At 43.7% G+C, this 20,162-nt stretch overlaps 2 protein-coding genes across 4 annotated transcripts; both read left to right on the top strand.

Annotated features, from left to right (window-relative positions):
- The first annotated feature begins 1,502 nt into the window (after positions 1-1,502).
- On the top strand, positions 1,503-17,074 carry LOC123733135 (CD276 antigen). 2 transcript variants are annotated; one of them, XM_082970775.1, is made up of 8 exons: positions 1,503-1,846; positions 3,178-3,498; positions 3,574-3,846; positions 4,009-4,329; positions 4,420-4,518; positions 4,658-4,721; positions 4,834-5,119; positions 16,989-17,074. In XM_082970775.1, exons 1-6 carry the CDS (start codon positions 1,765-1,767, stop codon positions 4,693-4,695), a joined length of 1,134 nt encoding a protein of 377 aa, XP_082826901.1. In that variant the 5' UTR covers positions 1,503-1,764; the 3' UTR covers positions 4,696-4,721; positions 4,834-5,119; positions 16,989-17,074. The 2 variants fall into 2 exon arrangements, with proteins under 2 accessions (XP_082826901.1, XP_082826900.1); XM_082970774.1 differs by lacking the exon at positions 4,658-4,721 and having other exon boundaries at positions 1,505-1,846; positions 16,989-17,066.
- Positions 11,445-18,464, top strand: LOC123731532 (HERV-H LTR-associating protein 2). Of its 2 annotated transcripts, XM_045710590.2 has the most exons (6): positions 11,445-11,664; positions 14,431-14,751; positions 14,827-15,099; positions 15,262-15,582; positions 15,667-15,744; positions 16,939-18,464. In XM_045710590.2, the coding sequence occupies exons 1-6, from the start codon at positions 11,577-11,579 to the stop codon at positions 17,076-17,078; spliced, it is 1,221 nt and encodes a 406-aa protein (XP_045566546.1). In that variant the 5' UTR covers positions 11,445-11,576; the 3' UTR covers positions 17,079-18,464. The 2 variants fall into 2 exon arrangements, with proteins under 2 accessions (XP_045566546.1, XP_045566547.1); XM_045710591.2 differs by lacking the exon at positions 15,667-15,744 and having other exon boundaries at positions 11,451-11,664.
- The last annotated feature ends 1,698 nt before the right edge of the window (positions 18,465-20,162 follow it).

Raw genomic sequence — 20,162 nt, 5'->3', positions numbered from 1 at the left:
CAGAATGTGTGTATTTTTATTTTTAATTTTTTTAATTGAAAGCGGGAAAAATCCATATATTAGCCGCGTCATTGTTTAAGCCACGAGGTTCAAAGCCTGGGAAAAAAGTTGCGGCTTATAGTCCGGAATTTACGGTACTTAAATTTGTGATATTATGTTTCATTTGTTGCCAGGGGGGAAGGGGAAGGCACCTAGGGAGTGCTTAGGAAACAGGCCCGCGGGCATACATTACCCGTAGTAGTTTACTGTCTATGCACACTAGGAAAGAGCTGGGCGTACCGTCCCCTGTATTTTGGTTAGTGCACCAGGTGGTGCTAGTTAGGTAAGTAGTGGGTAGGCAGGTAAGGTAGGAGAGGGGGCTTTGATATTTACTTTCAAACAGCAGAGCCAGCATTACAGGATGACAAAAGGCAGAGAATACCATTTACAGGGAATTTATTCCTTCGCACGGTAAGTTTGGGGAAAAGGGGAAACTTACCGTGCGAAGGAATAAATTCCCTGTAAACGGTATTCTCTGCCTTTTGTCATCCTTACTCACACCTACAGTCCATACCGCTTTCACACCACGGAGAGTTGAGTTGTAGCAGGGTGTGGCGTTCCCTCTTCTGAGAGGCGTGTGTAACAGGTGCATTACAGAGTCTGAATGACATTCCATGGACATTATAGGGTGTGTGTGTGTGTGTGGTGTATCAGAGGCCATTGAGCCCCTACATCACACTGTGTTGTGATGACAAACTGAAAGGCAGCACATTACATTACACACCAGGTCCTCCTACACCACAGGAGTGTGTTTTCAGACCCATTTCACTCTACATGATGATTATTACCACACAGGAGAAACCTGTCCACAGCCACACAGTACTGATATATTAACACACACTACACACACGCCATAAGACTAAATAGCTAACAAAATGGCTACACTGACTATCTGCATTGACCCTTTTATTTTTGCACTGACTATCACAGGACTCAACACTCTCTCTCTCTCACACACACACACACACACACACACACACACACACACACACCATCCAATCATCATATAAGCTGCTGCTACTCCTGAGGCCAAGTCACCTTACCCCTATACATATCTACCCCTACCACTGCAGTATCCCTGCACATTGTAAATATGGTATTGGAACTGACCGTGTATATACTGTAGCTTGTATACTTTCTCATGTTCTTCTTATTTCTATTTCTCATGTGTTTTTGGTCTACTTTACTTTATTTTATGGTACTATACTGTATATTGATATTGATTACGTTATTATTGGGAAAAGAGCTGGCAAGAAAGGTATTGCACTGTACTGGTGCACGTGACAAAAACTTGACACTTAAAATATTAGCATGTTGAAACAGTGCAAAGATACTAAACCAAAGCATGTGGATATCATGAGGTGAATGCACCAATTTGTAAGTCGCTCTGGATAAGAGCGTCTGCTAAATGACGTAAATGTAAAATGCATGAATTGCTGTCATACCTTGTCCATAGACTATTTACAGGTTAAAGAAACCAATTTGTCATTTGGGTGAACTATCCCTTTAACTTGGTCTACCAATGGCACTGCTCTTGAAGAGTGAAACTAGGCTGACTCCTAAGGATTGTACATTCACATACCAGTCACATACCAACACAAAACCGGAATGGGCACTTTACTCTGACAAACTGGACTTGGTGAAGAGTGACAGCACAGCTACTAGATTCTGACAGAGAGGAGTCAGTATCCACGACGATAACACTGTGGTCTGGTCTCTGTGGAGATGGCCTGGGGACTGGTTTCCATGACATTAAGGGGTCTGATGGTGATTCTGCTGTGGACTGTCACATCCACAGATGGGGGAGGTGAGTAACAACCATCATCATTCTGTCTTAGTTCATCTGTCTTTACCTTCTGTCTCAAAATATTCCATTCCAAAAGAAGTCCTACGTAGTCCTAGTCCCTAGACACACCTTAGGCTCTAGTGTAGTATGAGCATTTAATAGGTGTAAGCAATGTGGTGAAACCTCTACCTAACCAGATTACAATAGCAGACTCCAATTCATATGAAAAATACCATATAACTGTAAAACAAGTTTCTCTGAAACATGAATTACTGTAGATCATAAACATGGTCATTACAGAAGACTGACAAATTAATTCAAGAGCAGACTTTTCCTGTTGTGCGTACTGATCTTTGGCCACTTCCACCCTAAGTCAAAGTGTTGAACACTGAGTGTACCAATTTGGGCAGCAAACCAGCATTCTGATCTCAGAACAGCCTCAATTCATCAGGACATGGACTCTACAACAGGTCAAAAGCATTCCAAAGAGATGATGGCCCATGTTGACACCAATGCTTCCTACATTTCTGTCAAGTTGGCTGGATGTCCTTTGGGTGGTGAACCATTCTTGAAACACACGGGAAACTGTTGAGCGTGAACAACCCAGCTGCGTTGCAGTTATTGACACAAACCGATGCGCCTGGAATCTACTACCATACCTTGTTCAAAGGCACTTACATCTTTTGTCTTGCCCATTCACCCTCTGAATGTCACACATACATAATCCATTTATCAATTGTTTCAAGGCTAAAAAATCCTTCTTTAACCTTTCTCCTCCCCTTCATCTACACTGATTGAAGTTGATTTAACAAGTGACATCAATAAGGGAACAATTAGCTTTCATCAATAAGCTTTTACCTGTATTCACCTGGTCAGTCTATGACATGGAAAGAGCAGGTGTCCTTAATGTTTCATATACACAGTGTGTATGATTCATCATGTGATTGACTATGAGGTCTCATCAACGTCTCTCTGTGAATGTTTGAACAACTAATGGAAGATCAGTGATTCAACTTGACAGGACAGGCTAAGATGGTTCAACAATGTAAATGATTGCTGAATGGGTGTGTAGTATGATTAGAGGCATGAAGGAAGTGTAGTCATTCAGGTCTGACCGGAGTCTTTACTTTAGATTGTGATTTTAGTTAGAGGTTAGGTGCTGTCGGTGTGGAGGGGGGCGGGTGGAGGACCGAGGAAGACCACAATGAGAGATTAGACTCAGGTTAATATTAATAATAATAACAGGTTACTCACTTTACCAAGGTATCTGACTATTGGGGAGTATAGGAGTCTGTATATGAATCCCTTCTGGTCCAGATGCTTATTTAACGTGTGTGTTTATTTACTTGCAGACGTCCATGTAACCTGTGTGTTCTCAGAGGATTGTGTCCTGCCCTGCAGCTTCCAGCCTGACAGTGAGGAAGTCATCCACTGGCAGAAACCAGAAGACAAGAACCTGAGCACCATCCACTCCTACTACTACAGTACAGATCAGCTCAAACAGCAGAGCCAGCCTTACAGAGGGAGAACAGCCCTGTTCAATGACCAGATCCCCAAAGGAAACGCTTCACTACTGCTGAGAGGGATCACACTCCAGGACCAGGGCAGATACAAGTGTTACACCAGCACTATTAAAGGCAACAAGGAGTCCTGCGTTAACATAGCAGTGGAGGGTACGGAATGTCTGTCTGTCTGTCTATGATGATCACTTCATGGCTGCTCCATGTGTAATGTCTACTTTGTTGCAGCTCCAGTCCGCTTGGTGGACATACAGTTATCAGATGACATCATCACCTGCAGTTCTACAGGTATCTACCCCGAGCCTAAACTCACCTGGTCCACTGACCCCCCCTCTGACCTTTCATTTGACCCTGGAACCATCCAGAACTCCACCAGCATCAAGGTGGATGACCGGGGCCTCTATGACATCACCAGCACAAAACAGTTTAGCAGAGACCGAACCAACATCTGTACCGTGACCTCTGGGACAGTAGAAAGGACAACAACCCTGAAACAGCAAGGTAATCAATTAATCAACCTATTAATCAATCAATTCATACATCAATGAATAAATACATCAATATATTTATCTGCCTGCAAACTGTACAAAAACAAGACATCATTGTGAGATAAAATACACAAAGATCAAGCTAAAAAGGCTGTTTCTCATGACATCATTTCAGATCCGGTCCAGGGTCCTCCAAGCAGTGAGGTGTCCATCCTCTGCAGTGTCTCTCAGTCTGACCTCCTGACCTTTGACCTCACCTGGAGGTTCAACCAGACAGACACCATCCTCACCTCCAGCTACACCAATGGCACACCTCAGATGCAGGTTGATGACCAGTGGACGGAGCAGGTTCAGAGTTTGTCTGACTCTGGCAGCCTTCAGCTCCACAAGTTAACCATGGTCCACCAGGGGACCTACAGCTGTGAACTCTCTACTGCCAGAGATACACACCTGATCCTCACCTACCTGCAGATCACACCTGATAAACTATCTGATGGTACAAAGTTTACTTTTACTGTTTCCCCTCACTGTAAGTCACAGGATCACATTAAACAATACAACTGATACTCTGTATTTTCTCCTTCAGTTTCAGATGGACTGAGTCCAGGTGCAATCACTGGTATAGCAGCAGCAATTATAGCAGCAGCAATTATAGCAGCAGCAGTGATATGTTTCAGGCTGAGAGGTAAGTTATGATGATGACATCATAATCTGTTGAACCATTTAAAACAACCACCTCCTGATGAACAGAGAGTAGGGTTACATTGGTGGCTTTTGATGAACAGCTTTGAGTTTCTGCTATTTTACTGCCTCCCATCTCGTAGCATTCTGCCCCCAATGTAGAAGCAACACGGTCATCTGAAGAGGGAGAGGCACTCTCTGCCACAGGTAGACGTCCATGGAATATTCATGTCCTTATGGTTACATTTATTTACTCATACTAGCTGTTTGTGTGTCTGAATCCTGCTAACTCACCCTAAACTCACCTATCCCCCTCCAGCAAATACAAATGGTCCAAATGAAAACGGTCAGAGTGGAATACCACTTCAGAATGGAGAAGAAAGAGAGGAAGACTAGAACAAGGTCAAGGAGAAGACGGATCAGCCACATCAACCATACTAATGCCTCAGACAGAAGGAGATAACATTGACTAAGGGGAGGACAAAGAGGAAAGGTGACAATTAGATAATTGTCCAATTGCATATAGGCAATGCTAACACTTTCACCAACAAAAGGCAAGGTGTAGCTATAATCATATTGCTTACACACCTGTCCAATCCTTTCAGGTCTCCATGAAGTGGCTAGCCGGGGGGTAGTGGCTAGCCGGGGGGTAGTGGCTAGCCGGGGGGTAGTGGCTAGCCGGGGGGTAGTGGCTAGCCGGGGGGTAGTGGCTAGCCGGGGGGTAGTGGCTAGGGGTTGTTTCTGGACCAAACCCATATTTGACATCAAAAAACAATGTTTTGCAAGTAAAATGTGAAATTACCAATGTGTATCTCCTGTATCAGGTATTGTTACTACTCAGTGACAGTATGTCATTCACCATCTTTGTGTCTTGGAGAGGCCTGTCAGCCTCAACACACACTGAATGGACAGGACAGGACCTGTTTCACCATCAGAAGTAACTTGCTGGCATGTTAATCAATCAATTACAATACATTATTAGGAGAAGTAGTTGATTGATTGCGGGACATAGTTTTTTAAAGTTTCAGTTTATTTTATTTTTGTGTGTGTTTATTCATTTTGTTATAGCAGGAGGAAGTAGCTACACTGAGTATATCTACTGTAGCATCACACCCTCACCTTGATGAATGCAGGTGATCTTTACCTGTATGTAACATGATCCCTCTGGAAGTCCCAGACTCTCTCTGAAGAGAGAGGAGCTATAGTAGCAGGAACAATAAGTTACCTGAACCAGAATGGGAAGCTATGATGATAACAACCATAGTCAGCCTCTATTGAGACAATTAACACACCATAATGTTATACATTTAGTAGAGAACGGTAGTGACTATTGGTTTTGATTGGGTTATACAACCTTCCCATAAAGTCTCCCACAGGTTTCCTCATGGATCTATCCAGTCATGTTCTCAATTTGTTCAGAGAACGTTAACCTCTTACATCTAGACGTTCCGCTAGCGGAACACCTGCTCCAATATCCAATGATAGGCGTGGCGCGAATTACAAATTCCTCAACAACAAAAAAAACTTCAATTTTTCAAACATATGACTATTTTACACCATTTAAGACAAGACTCTCCTTTATCTAACCACACTGTCCTATTTCAAAAAGGCTTTACAGCGAAAGCAAAACATTAGATTATGTCAGCAGAGTACCCAGCCAGAAATAATCAGACACCCATTTTTCAAGCTAGCATATAATGTCACAAAAAACAAAACCACAGCTAAATGCAGCACTAACCTTTGATGTTCATCAGATGACACGCCTAGGACATTATGTTATACAATACATGCATGTTTTGTTCAATCATGTTCATATTTATATCAAAAACCAGCTTTTTACATTAGCATGTGACGTTCAGAACTAGCATTCCCACCGAACACTTCCGGTGAATTTACTAAATTACTCACAATAAACGTTCACAAAAAACATAACAATTATTTTAAGAATTATAGATACAGAACTCCTTTGTGCAATCAAGGTGTCCGATTTTAAAATAGCTTTTCGGTGAAAGCACATTTTGCAATATTCTGAGTAGATAGCCCAGCCATCACGGCTAGCTATTTTGACACCCACCAAGTTTGACCCTCACCAAACTCCGATTTACTATTAGAAAAGTTTGATTACCTTTGGTGTTCTTCGTCAGAATGCACTCCCAGGACTGCTACTTCAATAACAAATGTTGGTTTGGTTCAAAATAATCCATAGTTATATCCAAATAGCGTCGTTTTGTTCGTGCGTTCAAGACACTATCCAAGGGTGACGAAGGGTTACGCGCCCGACGCGTTTCGTGACAAAAAATTTCTAAATATTCCATTACCGTACTTCGAAGCATGTCAACCGCTGTTTAAAATCAATTTTTATGCCATTTTTCTCAAAAAAAGCGATAATATTCCGACCGGGAGTGGTGGTTTTCGTTCAAAGAGAGAGAAAGTAAACATGGGTTCGACTCGTGCACGAGCCTCAGTCTCATAGTACTCTGACCGGCCACTATCCAAACGCGCTAATGTTTTTCAGCCAGAGCCTGCAAAGCCACGATTCAGCTTTTTGCCGCCTTCTGAGAGCCCATGGGAGCCGTAGGAAGTGTCACGTAACAGCAGAGATCCCCTGTTTTGGATAGAGATAATCAAGAAGGCCAAGAAATGGTCAGACATGGTACTTCCTGTATAGAATCTTCTCAGGTTTTGGCCTGCCAAATGAGTTCTGTTATACTCACAGACACCATTCAAACAGTTTTAGAAACTTTGGAGTGTTTTCTATCCAAGGCTAATAATTATATGCATATTCTAGTTTCTGGGCCGGAGTAATAATCAGATTAAATCGGGTACGTTTTTTATCCGGCCGTGAAAATACTGCCCCCTATCCATAACAGGTTAAGAAACCACATTCTTCTGTGGCAATTTCAGTACTTCAGCATAACATTTACTACAGGATTCCTTATGGTTCTATTTAAAGTCATGTTCTCAGAACATTAAGAAATCTTGCCATAAAAACTGAAAGAAAACATTAAACATTCAAAGAATGTTATTTAAAAACACATACATTCTGTTCTCAGCATCAACAAAACTCTTCTCTATCTTGTTAAGTGTGTTGGCTGCGCCCACTAATTGGCCACACCTGTTCTTAATGAGTGCTTGTTTCCTTTGAAATAGGGTCTGTTTGAATAGACTAAAATGAACAGCTTTGTATGAGTTAAAATAAAAACAGCATGGTAGCGCCATCCTGGTGGCTCAGTGGAATAATTCCATGGATAGAGAGCAGAAGATCATCAGGTTGAATCTCATTGATGCCATGCCACAATAAAAAAATCTGTGTGTTCGCATGATAAATGCATTTCCATGGGTCTTATCTTCAAATAACCTACTATTTCTGATCTCAGAATGTTAATAAAACTTTTAGGGAACCATAGAAAAGTTATCAGAATCTCCCTGGAAACTAAAAAAATGTTCCAAGAGCAGGCACATTTTTTACTTCCATTCTCAGAACCTGTCACGTCCTGACCAGTAAAAGGGGTTAATTGTCATTGTAGTTTGGTCAGGGCGTGGCAGGGGGTGTTTGTTTTGTGTGTTTCGGGGTTTTTGGTTTATGTTCTAGATTATCTATTTCTATGTTAGTTTTGTCAATGACCTCCAATTAGAGGTAGCTGGTTGTTGTTATCTCTGATTGGAGGCCATATTTAGTTGTGTGTTTTCACTTGTGTTTGTGGGTGGTTGTTTCCTGTATAGTCTGTGCACCTTACGGGACTGCCTAAGTATGACTCCCAATCAGCAACAACGATATACAACTGTTCCTGATTGAGAGCCATACCCGGCCAAAACAAAGAAATCCCAAACATAGAAACACGGACATAGAATGCCCACCCAAATCACACCCTGACCAAATCTAAATAGAGACATGAAAAGGCTCTCTCAGGTCAGGGCGTGACAACGTCGCACAAGGCAGATATTTTCTTTCTGTTGGTTGATTTGGTTATCTGTGAATGTTTGTCCTTATGTTTTGATATTGAGAAGAAAAGTACTGTCATAATAGCAGTGGATCATTCCACATTATACTGTGAACATTAAATACATTCACTTTACTAGTCTTTGTTTGCTTCTGCTTCATGTTGCCTGCTCAACCCCAAACCAAACCTCTTAGTTTTACACCTCTTAACATTTGGCTCAGTGAGTCAATAGCCAATAATGCCTGGTCTTTGGAAGCTGTTTCCTGAGGATGGCTCACCTCTCACAGTTCTAGGTGACTTTAACCTCCCCACGTCTACCTTTGACTCATTCCTCTCTGCCTCCTTCTTTCCACTCCTCTCCTCTTTTGACCTCACCCTCTCACCTTCCCCCCCTACTCACAACGCAGGCAATACGCTTGACCTCATCTTTACTAGATGCTGTTCTTCCACTAATCTCATTGCAACTCCCCTCCAAGTCTCCGACCACTACCTTGTATCCTTTTCCCTCTCGCTCTCCTCCAACACTTCTCACTCTGCCCCTACTCGGATGGTATTGCGCCGTCGCAACCTTCGCTCTCTCCCTCCCGCTACTCTCTCCTCTTCCATCCTATCATCTCTTCCCTCTGCTCAAACCTTCTCCAACCTATCTCCTGATTCTGCCTCCTCAACCCTCCTCTCCTCCCTTTCTGCATCCTTTGACTCTCTATGTCCCCTATCCTCCAGGCCGGCTCGGTCCTCCCCTCCTGCTCCGTGGCTCGACGACTCATTGCGAGCTCACAGAACAGTGCTCCGGGCAGCCGAGCGGAAATGGAGGAAAACTAGCCTCCCTGCGGACCTGGCATCCTTTCACTCCCTCCTCTCTACATTTTCCTCTTCTGTTTCTGCTGCTAAAGCCACTTTCTACCACTCTAAATTCCAAGCATCTGCCTCTAACCCTAGGAAGCTCTTTGCCACCTTCTCCTCCCTCCTGAATCCTCCTCCCCCTCCCCCTCTCTGCGGATGACTTCGTCAACCATTTTGAAAAGAAGGTCGACGACATCCGATCCTCGTTTGTTAAGTCAAACGACACCGCTGGTCCTGCTCACACTGCCCTACCCTGTGCTTTAACCTCTTTCTCCCCTCTCTCTCCAGATGAAATCTCGCGACTTGTGATGGCCGGCCGCCCAACAACCTGCCCGCTTGACCCTATCCCCTCCTCTCTTCTCCAGACCATTTCCGGAGACCTTCTCCCTTACCTCACCTCGCTCATCAACTCATCCTTGACCACTGGCTACGTCCCTTCCGTCTTCAAGAGAGTGAGAGTTGCACCCCTTCTGAAAAAACCTACACTCGATTCCTCCGATGTCAACAACTACAGACCAGTATCCCTTCTTTCTTTTCTCTCCAAAACTCTTGAGCGTGCCGTCCTTGGCCAGCTCTCTTGCTATCTCTCTCAGAATGACCTTCTTGATCCAAATCAGTCAGGTTTCAAGACTGGTCATTCAACTGAGACTGCTCTTCTCTGTGTCACGGATGCTCTCCGCACTGCTAAAGCTAACTCTCTCTCCTCTGCTCTCATCCTTCTAGACCTATCTGCTGCCTTTGATACTGTGAACCACCAGATCCTCCTCTCCACCCTCTCCGAGTTGGGCATCTCCGGCGCGGCCCACGCTTGGATTGCGTCCTACCTGACAGGTCGCTCCTACCAGGTGGCGTGGCGAGAATCTGTCTCCGCACCACGTGCTCTCACCACTGGTGTCCCCCAGGGCTCTGTTCTAGGCCCTCTCCTATTCTCGCTATACACCAAGTCACTTGGCTCTGTCATATCCTCACATGGTCTCTCCTATCATTGCTACGCAGACGACACACAATTAATCTTCTCCTTTCCCCCTTCTGATAACCAGGTGGCGAATCGCATCTCTGCATGTCTGGCAGACATATCAGTGTGGATGACGGATCACCACCTCAAGCTGAACCTCGGCAAGACGGAGCTGCTTTTCCTCCCGGGGAAGGACTGCCCGTTCCATGATCTCGCTATCACGGTTGACAACTCCATTGTGTCCTCCTCCCAGAGTGCTAAGAACCTTGGCGTGACCCTGGACAACACCCTGTCGTTCTCCACTAACATCAAGGAGGTGACCCGATCCTGTAGGTTCATGCTCTACAACATTCGCAGAGTACGACCCTGCCTCACACAGGAAGCGGCGCAGGTCCTAATCCAGGCACTTGTCATCTCCCGTCTGGATTACTGCAACTCGCTGTTGGCTGGGCTCCCTGCCTGTGCCATTAAACCCCTACAACTCATCTAGAACGCCGCAGCCCGTCTGGTGTTCAACCTTCCCAAGTTCTCTCACGTCACCCCGCTCCTCCGCTCTCTCCACTGGCTTCCAGTTGAAGCTCGCATCCGCAACAAGACCATGGTGCTTGCCTACAGAGCCGTGAGGGGAACGGCACCTCCGTACCTTCAGGCTCTGATCAGTCCCTACACCCAAACGAGGGCACTGCGCTCATTTACCTCTGGCCTGCTGGCCCCCCTACCTCTGAGGAAGCACAGTTCCTGCTCAGCCCAGTCAAAACTGTTCGCTACTCTGGCACCCCTATGGTGGAACAAGCTCCCTCACGACGCCAGGACAGCGGAGTCAATCACCACCTTCCGGAGACACCTGAAACCCCACCTCTTTAAGGAATACCTAGGATAGGATAAAGTAATCCTTCTAATCCCCCCTAAAAGATTTAGATGCACTATTGTAAAGTGGTTGTTCCACTGGATATCATAAGGTGAATGCACCAATTTGTAAGTCGCTCTGGATAAGAGCGTCTGCTAAATGACGTAAATGTAAAATGCATGAATTGCTGTCATACCTTGTCCATAGACTATTTACAGGTTAAAGAATCCAATTTGTCATTTGGGTGAACTATCCCTTTAACTTGGTCTACCAATGGCACTGCTCTTGAAGAGTGAAACTAGGCTGACTCCTAAGGATTGTACATTCACATACCAGTCACATACTAACACAAAACCGGAATGGGCACTTTACTCTGACAAACTGGACTTGGTGAAGAGTGACAGCACAGCTACTAGATTCTGACAGAGAAGAGTTTGTATCCACGACGATAACACTGTGGTCTGGTCTCTGTGGAGATGGCCTGGGGACTGGTTTCCATGACATTAAGGGGTCTGATGTTGATGGTGATTCTGCTGTGGACTGTCACATCCACAGATGGGGGAGGTGAGTAACAACCATCATCATTCTGTCTTAGTTCGTCTGTCTTTACCTTCTGTCTGTCTCAAAATATTATATCCCAAAATAACTCCTACGTAGTCCTAGTCCCTAGACACACCTTAGGCTCTAGTGTAGTGTGAGCATTAAATAGGTGTAAGCAATGTGGTGAAACCTCTACCTAACCAGATTACAATAGCAGACTCCATATCATATGAAAAATACCATATAACTGAAACATGAATTACTGTAGATCATAAACATGGTCATTACAGAAGACTGACAAATTACTTCAACAGCAGACTTTTCCTGTTGTGCGTACTGATCTTTGGCCACTTCCACCCTAAGACAAAGTGTTAAAACCTCTTACAGCTCCTTAAGGATAGGGGCAGTATTGACAATTTCGGGAAAGATATGTGCCCATATTAAACTGCCTCCTACTCAAACTCAGAAGGTAGGATATGCATAGTATTAGTAGATTTGGATAGAAAACACTGAAGTTTCTAAAACCGTTTGAATGGTGTCTGTGAGTATAACAGAACTCATATGGCAAGCAAAAACCTGAGAGAAATCCTACCAGGAAGTGGAAATCTGGATGCATGGGCTCTCTAAGTCGTTTCCTATTGAATACACAGTGATGTAGTAATAATTGTGCACTTCCTACGGCTTCCACTAGATGTCAACAGTCTTTACAAAGTTGTTTGAGTCATCTACGATGAACAGAGACCGAATGAGAAGGAGGGGAGGTTGTTGAGGCAGGGGGTGACATCACTTCTTGGTGCGCGTTCACGAGGGTGGATCCTCCGTTCCAAAACGTTTTTCAAGCCCAGGAACCGTCCGGTTGAAATATTACTGAATCTTCACATTCTAAAGGCCCTAAAGATTGATGTTTTACAACGTTTGACATGTTTGAACGAACGTAAATACAACTTTTTTTAAACTTTTCGTCGTGACATTGTCCGCGCGCTTCCTACATTTGGAGTAGCTTACTTAACACGCGAACATCAAGGAGTTATTTGGACATAAATTATGGACTTTATCGAACAAAACAACATTTGTTGTGGACCTGGGATTCCTGGAAGTGCCTTCTGATGAAGATCAAAGGTAAGGGAATATTTGTAATGCAATTTATGATTTTAGATGACTCCAAGATGGCGGCTGTCTGTATAGCCTAGTGTATTTTTCTGAGCTCAGTACTCAGATTATTGCAAAGAGTGCTTTCCTCGTGAAGCTTTTATGAAATCTTTCATAGCGTTTGCATAAAAGAGATGTTCATCTATAATTCTTTGAATGACAGCTTAATTTTGTATCAACGTTTATGACAAGTATTTTTGTAAATTGTGGCACAGATTCACCGGCAGTATTTGAGGGAAAATATTTTCTGAACGTCACGCGCCGATGTAAAATGCTGTTTTTATATATAAATATGAACTTTATCGAACAAAAAATGCATGTATTGTGTAACATGATGTCCTAGGAGTGTCATCTGATGAAGATCGTCAAAGGTTAGTGCTGCATTTAGCTGTGTTTTGGGTATTTGTGATGCATGCTAGTTGCTTGGAAATGGCTGTGTGGTTATTTTTGTCGATGTACTCTCCTAACATAATCTAATGTTTTGCTTTCGCTGTAAAGCCTTTTTGAAATCGGACAACGTGGTTCGATTCAGTAGAAGTGTATCTATAAAATGGTGTAAAATAGTCTTGTGTTTGAGAAATAGAAATTATTAGATTTGGTTTAGAATATGGCGCTCTGATTTTACACTGGCTGTTGATCCCGCTAATGGGATTGGAGCTGTAATAACACTGATTATACCAATTTGGACAGTAAACCCCCATTTTTACCCTCAGAACACCCTCAATTCATCAGGACATGGACTCTACAACGGGTCAAAAGCATTCCAAAGGGATGATGGCCCACGTTGACACCAATGCTTCCTACATTTCTGTCAAGTTGGCTGGATGTCCTTTGGGTGGTGAACCATTCTTGATACACACGGGAAACTGTTGAGCGTGAACAACCCAGCTGCGTTGCAGTTATTGACACAAACCGATGCGCCTGGAATATACTACCATAACCTGTTCAAAGGCACTTACATCTTTTGTCTTGCCCATTCACCCTCTGAATGTCACACATACATAATCCATTTATCAATTGTTTCAAGGCTAAAAAATCCTTCTTTAACCTTTCTCCTCCCCTTCATCTACATAGATTGAAGTGGATTTAACAAGTGACATCAATAAGTGATCAATAAGCCTTCATCAATAAGCTTTCACCTGTATTCACCTGGTCAGTCTATGGCATGGAAAGAGCAGGTGTCTTTAATGTTTTGTACACTCAGTGTGTATGAAGCATGTGAGCATGTGATTGACTATGAGGTCTCATCAACGTCTCTCTGTGATTGTTTGAACAACTATTGTAAGAATCAGTGATTAAACAACAGACAAGACAGGCTAAGATGGTTTAACAATGTAAATGATTACTGAATGGGCGTGTGGTGTTATTAGAAGCATGAAGGAAGTGTAGTCATTCAGGTCTGACTGGAGTCTTTACTTTAGATTGTGATTTTAGTTAGAGGTTAGGTGCTGTGGGTGTGGAGGGGGGCGGGTGGAGGACCGAGGAAGACCACAATGACAGATTAGACTCAGGTTAATATTAATAATAATAACAGGTTACTCACTTTACCAAGGTATCTGACTATTGGGGAGTATAGGAGTCTGTATATGAATCCCTTCTGGTCCAGATGCTTATTTAACGTGTGTGTTTATTTACTTGCAGACGTCCATGTAACCTGTGTGTTCTCAGAGGATTGTGTCCTGCCCTGCAGCTTCCAGCCTGACAGTGAGGAAGTCATCCACTGGCTGAAACCAGAAGACAAGAACCTGAGCACCATCCACTCCTACTACTACAGTACAGATCAGCTCAAACAGCAGAGCCAGCCTTACAGAGGGAGAACAGCCCTGTTCAATGACCAGATCCCCAAAGGAAACGCTTCACTACTGCTGAGAGGGATCACACTCCAGGACCAGGGCAGATACAAGTGTTACACCAGCACTATTAAAGGCAACAAGGAGTCCTGCGTTAACATAGCAGTGGAGGGTACGGAATGTCTGTCTGTCTGTCTATGATGATCACTTCATGGCTGCTCCATGTGTAATGTCTACTTTGTTGCAGCTCCAGTCCGCTTGGTGGACATACAGTTATCAGATGACATCATCACCTGCAGTTCTACAGGTATCTACCCCGAGCCTAAACTCACCTGGTCCACTGACCCCCCCTCTGACCTTTCATTTGACCCTGGAACCATCCAGAACTCCACCAGCATCAAGGTGGATGACCGGGGCCTCTATGACATCACCAGCACAAAACAGTTTAGCAGAGACCGAACCAACATCTGTACCGTGACCTCTGGGACAGTAGAAAGGACAACAACCCTGAAACAGCAAGGTAATCAATTAATCAACCTATTAATCAATCAATTCATACATCAATGAATAAATTCATCAATATAGTTATCTGCCTGCAAACTGTACAAAAACAAGACATCATTGTGAGATAAAATACACAAAGTTTAAGCTAAAAAGGCACTTTCTCATGACATAATTTCAGATCCGTTCCAGGGTTCTCCAAGCAGTGAGGTGTCCATCCCCTGCAATGTATCTCAGTCTGACCTCATGACTTTTGACCTCACCTGGAGGTTCAACCAGATAGTCACCATCCTCACCTCCAGCTACACCAATGGCAGACCTCAGATGCAGGTTGACGACCAGTGGACGGAGCAGGTTCAGAGTTTGTCTGACTCTGGCAGCCTTCAGCTCCACAAGTTAACCATGGTCCACCAGGGGACCTACAGCTGTGAACTCTCTACTGCCAGAGACACACACCTGATCCTCACCTACCTGCAGATCACACCTGGTCAACAATCAAGAGGTAAAAGTTTCCTTTTACTGTTTCTCCTCACTGTAAGTCATAGGATCACATTCAACAAAAAAACTGCTCATCTTCATTTTCCAGGTAGAATTGCTGTTATAGTGGCATCAGCAGCAGCAGCAGCAGTGATTATAGCAGTAGTGATATGTTCCTTGCTGAAAGGTAAGTTACGAGGATGACATCATAATCTGTTGAACCATTTAAATACCGCCACGTCCTGGCCATAGAGCCATACGGTTCAATCACAGGTATAATAATAGCAGCAGCAGCGGTGATTGTAGCAGCAGTGATATATTACCTGCTGAGAGGTAAGTTATGATGATGACATCATAATCTGTTGAACCATTTCAACACCGCCACGTCCTGGCCATAGAGCCATACGAAACATACTTTACGTATTTCTTCACCTCCAAGACGTATGAAACCTACTAATGTGTAGTTACTTTAGACCGAAATGAAAGCAGCGAGGTTGGTCAGGGAGAGTGGGTGGGTGTAATCGGTGACCGTCTAGCAATCCAAAGGTTGCGTGTTCTAGATGGGTTGGGGACATTTGTAGCATTCTAGCTAACCCTTCCCCTACTCCTTATTCTAAACGTAACCAAATTTACTTCACTTCACTTAATCTTTATCGTTAGTTCACCTAACCACCAATGTAAATCCTTCCCATTATTCTCCTTGGTTGCAACAAGCAACCTGATCTCAGAGAAAGACGTATAATGATATATGTACTCCAAGATGTATGGTATTCTAAGTTAATGGTCCCAACCTTTTTCGGTTACAGTACTGACAGCTGAATTTTGCTCTGCCCGGAATAGCCCAAAAGTACCCCATCGTGCATTTTTCAGTAGGCCTATGGTCTCGTGGGTCTTCTCAAGTACCCCCTGTGGATAGGTGATGTACCCCAGGGGTCCTAGTACCACTGGTTTGGAACCACTAGTTGGGAACCACTTAAATTCGTATCATATTGTTCTGCCAGGGAAGACGTGTAATACTACACGTCCTCTAATTCATATAATATAGTGCGACTGCTATTCCATTCATAATGTAACTCAACGTAACATATCATACTAAATGGAGTGTCACAGATTTACTTACAGAATAATATGAATTGCCCTGAGATCACGTTGCAACTAAAGAGAGTAGTGTTACCATCTCAAGGTTTTCTGCCCAAATACAAAAGTAACACGACATCTAAAGAGATGAACACCATCTCACAACCTGAAGAGGGAGAGTCACTCTCTACCACAGGTAGACGTCCATGGAATATTCATGTCCTTATGGTTACATTTATTCATACTAGCTGTTTGTGTGTCTGAATCCTGCTAACTCACCCTAAACCCACCTATCCCCCTCCAGCAAATACAAATGGTCCAAATGAAAACGGTCATAGTGGAATACCACTTCAGAATGGAGAAGAAAGAGAGGAAGACATAGAAAGACAAGAACAAGGTCAAGGAGAAGAGGGATCAGCCACATCAACCATACTAATGCCTTGAATCAACATTAAGAAAACTTTCCATTAAACCACAAAACATTGGTAACGTTCAAGGAACGTTCAAAGAATGTTATTTAAAAACACATACATTCCGTTCTCTGCATCAACAAAACTCTCTGTCCTCCATCTTGTTAAGTGTGTTCAGGTGTGTTGGCTGCGCCCAATAATTGGCCACACCTGATCTTAATGAGTGCTTGTTTCCTTTGAAATAGGGTTTGTTTGAATGGACTAAAATGAACAGCTTTGAATGTGTTAAAAAAAACATATCATGGTAGCGCCATTGTAACGGTCATCGTACGTAGTGGACCAAGGCGCAGCGGGTTGAGTGCTCATAGTGACTTTTATTGAACACAAAATAAACAAAACAAGAAAACTATCGAAAGAACAGGATTGCAGCCTACACACACAGCTATGCAAACAACAACTTCCCACAAAGGGACAGGTGAAAACAGGGCTACTTAAGTATGACTCTCAATCAGCAACAACGATGTTCAGCTGTTCCTGATTGAGAGCCATACCAGGCCAACACAGAAATACACAACATAGAAAACCATAGAAATACAAAACAAGAACATTACCCAAAAACCCCGGAACACATAAATCAAACACCCCTCTTACATAAATACATATCCCATTAAACCCCGAACCACATAAACAAATACCCCCTGCCACGTCCTGACCAAACTACAATAACCAATAACCCCTTATACTGGTCAGGACGTGACAGCCATCCTGGTGGCTCAGTGGACTAATTCCATGGATAGAGAGTAGAAAAATATTGTTTTGAATCTCGCTGACAACACGCCACAATAAAAAATGTATGTGTTTGCATGATTAATGCCTAAGCAAATGAATGTCCATGTGTCCTATCTGTGCTTAGTGTTCACACTGACCACAGATACAAGCACATCTCTTCTTCTATAAAAAACAACAGTGGGTCAGTTACAAATATTTAATAAAATCACACCAGTAAATATGTACATATTGTCACGACACCAACGGATGGTGGCGCCCCTCCCCGCCCGGGCGGCGCTCGGCGCTCGGCGGTCGTCGTCGCTGGCCTACTAGCTGCCATCGATTCTCTGTTTCACTTTCTGTTGGTTAGGTCTAGGTTAGGCACGCACCTGTTTTGTATTAGTTGTTAGTGGGGGGGTATTTAGTCTAGCTGGGTAGGTTTGTGTTTTGTGCGTGATTGTTCTGTGTCAGGACTTATGTCGTTTGAGGAACGAGTGTTTCCCTCTGCCTGTGTTTTGTTTTGCAACAGAGGTTATTGTAGGCTGCGTCCCTGCTTAATGTTTGAGCTGGGGTTTTTGGAGCATTTGTTTGTATGCGCCCTGCCCTACCGTGTTCGTATGTTGTGGATGCTCATTAAAAGTGTATTCACGGATTTTCTGTCTCCTGCGCTTGACTCTGCCTCTCCTGCTTCCTTGAGCCAACCTTGACACATGTAATTTCTGAAGAACAGAGGAAGATTGCAGTGAGCCTCAAAAGAATCCGAAAAACAGCAGATTTGTGTTTTGAAATTCGGAGTAAAGCACCCGTCAAAGGATTCATCTCAGGGAAGACAACAGATGTTCGGGTTGAATACCTGAAGAAAATTCCTTGTGTCATTGGTGCCCGGCGTCTGACTCGCTGGGTGAATGGAGAGAAATTAGAAAGTCTGTCAGTCCTGTTCTTTTTTGATAAAGAGAAAATACAGTGCCTTCGGAAAGTATTCAGACCCCTTGACTTTTTCCACATTTTGTTACATTACAGCCTTATTCTAAAATGTATTAAATAGTTGTTTTTTTCTCATCAATCTACACACAATACCCCATAATGACAGCCAAAACATACTTTTTGCACATTAAAACAAAAAAGAAAAAGGAAATATCATATTTGCATAAGTATTCAGACCCTTTACTCAGAACTTTATTGAAGCTCCTTTGGCAGCGATTACAGCCTCGAATCTTCTTGGGTATGACGCTACAAGCTTGGTACACCTGTATTTGGGGAGTTTCTCCCATTCTTCTCTGCAGATCCTCTCAAGCTCTGTCAGGTTGGATGGGAAGCGTCGCTGCAAAGCTATTTTCAGAGATATTCGATCGGGTTCAAGTCCGGGCTCTGGCTGGGCAACTCAAGGACATTCAGAGACTTGTCTCGAAGCCACTCCTGCGTTGTCTTGGCTGTGTGCTTAGGGTTGTTGTCTTGTTGAAAGGTGAACCTTCACCACAATCTGAGGTTCTGAGCACTCTGGAGGAGGTTTTCATCAAGGATCTCTCTGTACTTTGCTCCGTTCTTCTTTCCCTCGATCTTGACTAGTTTCCCAGTCCCTGCTGCTGAAAAACATCGCCACAGCATGATGCTGCCACCACCATGCTTCACCGTAGGGATGGTGCCAGGTTTCCTCCAGATGTGACGCTTGGCACTCAGGCCGAAGAGTTCAATCTTGGTTTCATCTGACCAGAGAATCTTGTTTCTCATGGCCTGAGAGTCCTTTCGGTGCCTTTTGGACCAAACTCCAAGTGTGCTGTCATATGCCTTTTGCTGAGGAGTGGCTTCCCTCTGGCCACTCTACCATAAAGGCCTGATTGGTGGAGTGCTACAGAGATGGTTGTCCTTCATCTCCACAGAGGAAGTCTGGAGCTCTGTCAGAATGACCATTGGGTTCTTGGTTACCTCCCTGACCAAGGCCCTTCATCCCCGATTGCTCAGTTTGGCCGGGCGGTGTGGTGGCTAATTTCTGCATTACCAAATGAGGAGAGTTTCAAACTTCACACACCAGTCAGAGTTATACTTAAAACTACATCTTTAATAATTAAGATGCTTTTGCAAAAGCACTTGACTTTCAATGGTGCGCTATCTCTAATGAACCATTGAAAAGTGACTACACAAAAGTACAAAGATCTTTTATAGCCAAGATATACCCCTTTCAACGTACATGACGAACCACAGATACATAGAATGGGTCACAAGGTTAAGTTTTGTATTAAAGATATCTATAAAACATAGCAGACAGAAACTGCTGTATCAACAGTGTTCATTGTATAGACCAGTGTCTGGTCCTCCTACTCCAAACTGGAACCGTCTCTCCCTGGTACGGTAT

This window comes from Salmo salar, chromosome 29 (genome assembly GCF_965601325.2).
Source record: "Salmo salar chromosome 29, fSalSal1, whole genome shotgun sequence".
NCBI classification, from domain to species: domain Eukaryota; kingdom Metazoa; phylum Chordata; class Actinopteri; order Salmoniformes; family Salmonidae; genus Salmo; species Salmo salar.
Note: the sequence above shows the minus strand (reverse complement) of the source record. Positions and strands in the feature narration are given on the sequence as shown.